General features: G+C 33.9%; 1 protein-coding gene across 1 annotated transcript in view; it reads right to left on the minus strand.

Moving 5' to 3' along the window:
* The window catches only part of LOC119594134 (C-1-tetrahydrofolate synthase, cytoplasmic-like), a 15,069-nt gene that overhangs the window by 12,141 nt on the left and 2,193 nt on the right, over positions 1-735 (minus strand). The window contains 1 exon segment of the mRNA XM_037943200.1: positions 12-125. Within this exon segment, the coding sequence (XP_037799128.1) occupies positions 12-125 (114 nt within the window).

Consider the following 735-nt stretch of genomic DNA (forward strand, 5'->3'; position numbering starts at 1 on the left):
GCAGTGCCTACCTGTGACTGTGTAATGGATTGGGGAAATTGGATATGTTGGGCTCTGATTCCGATTTCCTCGGCTGCTCTTATCTTCATGCGGATGTACACATTACTGTCTTCACGTGCTCCAACCTATGCAATAATGAAGAAGAATAAAGTTAAAATATAGGTTGCACCTATAATAATATTTCAAAGTCCTTCACACTCAACATTTTTCCTTCAAAGTCCTATCACAACCAATCTTTTTTTTCTTCAAAGTCCTATCACAACCAATTTTTTTTCTTATTTACTCATGATATTTATATTGTGGAGTTAAGTATTGCTAGGACCACATAACTCATTACTGCAATAGATCAACTAGTCCATATTATATTACAATGATTATTTTGAATTATCAATGCCTGCTATTTCAGGTTTCTGTAATTCTTGTAGACCAATCCTTTTAACATTATAAATATGTTTAACATTTTCTAACAATTATTCATATGATTATTTATAAAAATCTTTCCATGATCAGGATACTGACTGAAATGGAGCAAGTGTAATTTCAGAGTGATTTTCAAATAGCAAATTACATATGATGAACAAATTATTCTGTATGTTATACCAAGGAGAAAGACTGAATTTCTATATGCTGCAGTGAAGTTGTCAACCCCAACTGTTTAGGATCGGCTACCTTGAGGGTCCTGAAGGTAGAGAGTCCTGGGTAGGGGATTTTGTTGGGTATAAGGTTTGGATATAT

This window comes from Penaeus monodon, chromosome 33, assembly GCF_015228065.2.
Source record: "Penaeus monodon isolate SGIC_2016 chromosome 33, NSTDA_Pmon_1, whole genome shotgun sequence".
Lineage (NCBI taxonomy): Eukaryota > Metazoa > Arthropoda > Malacostraca > Decapoda > Penaeidae > Penaeus > Penaeus monodon.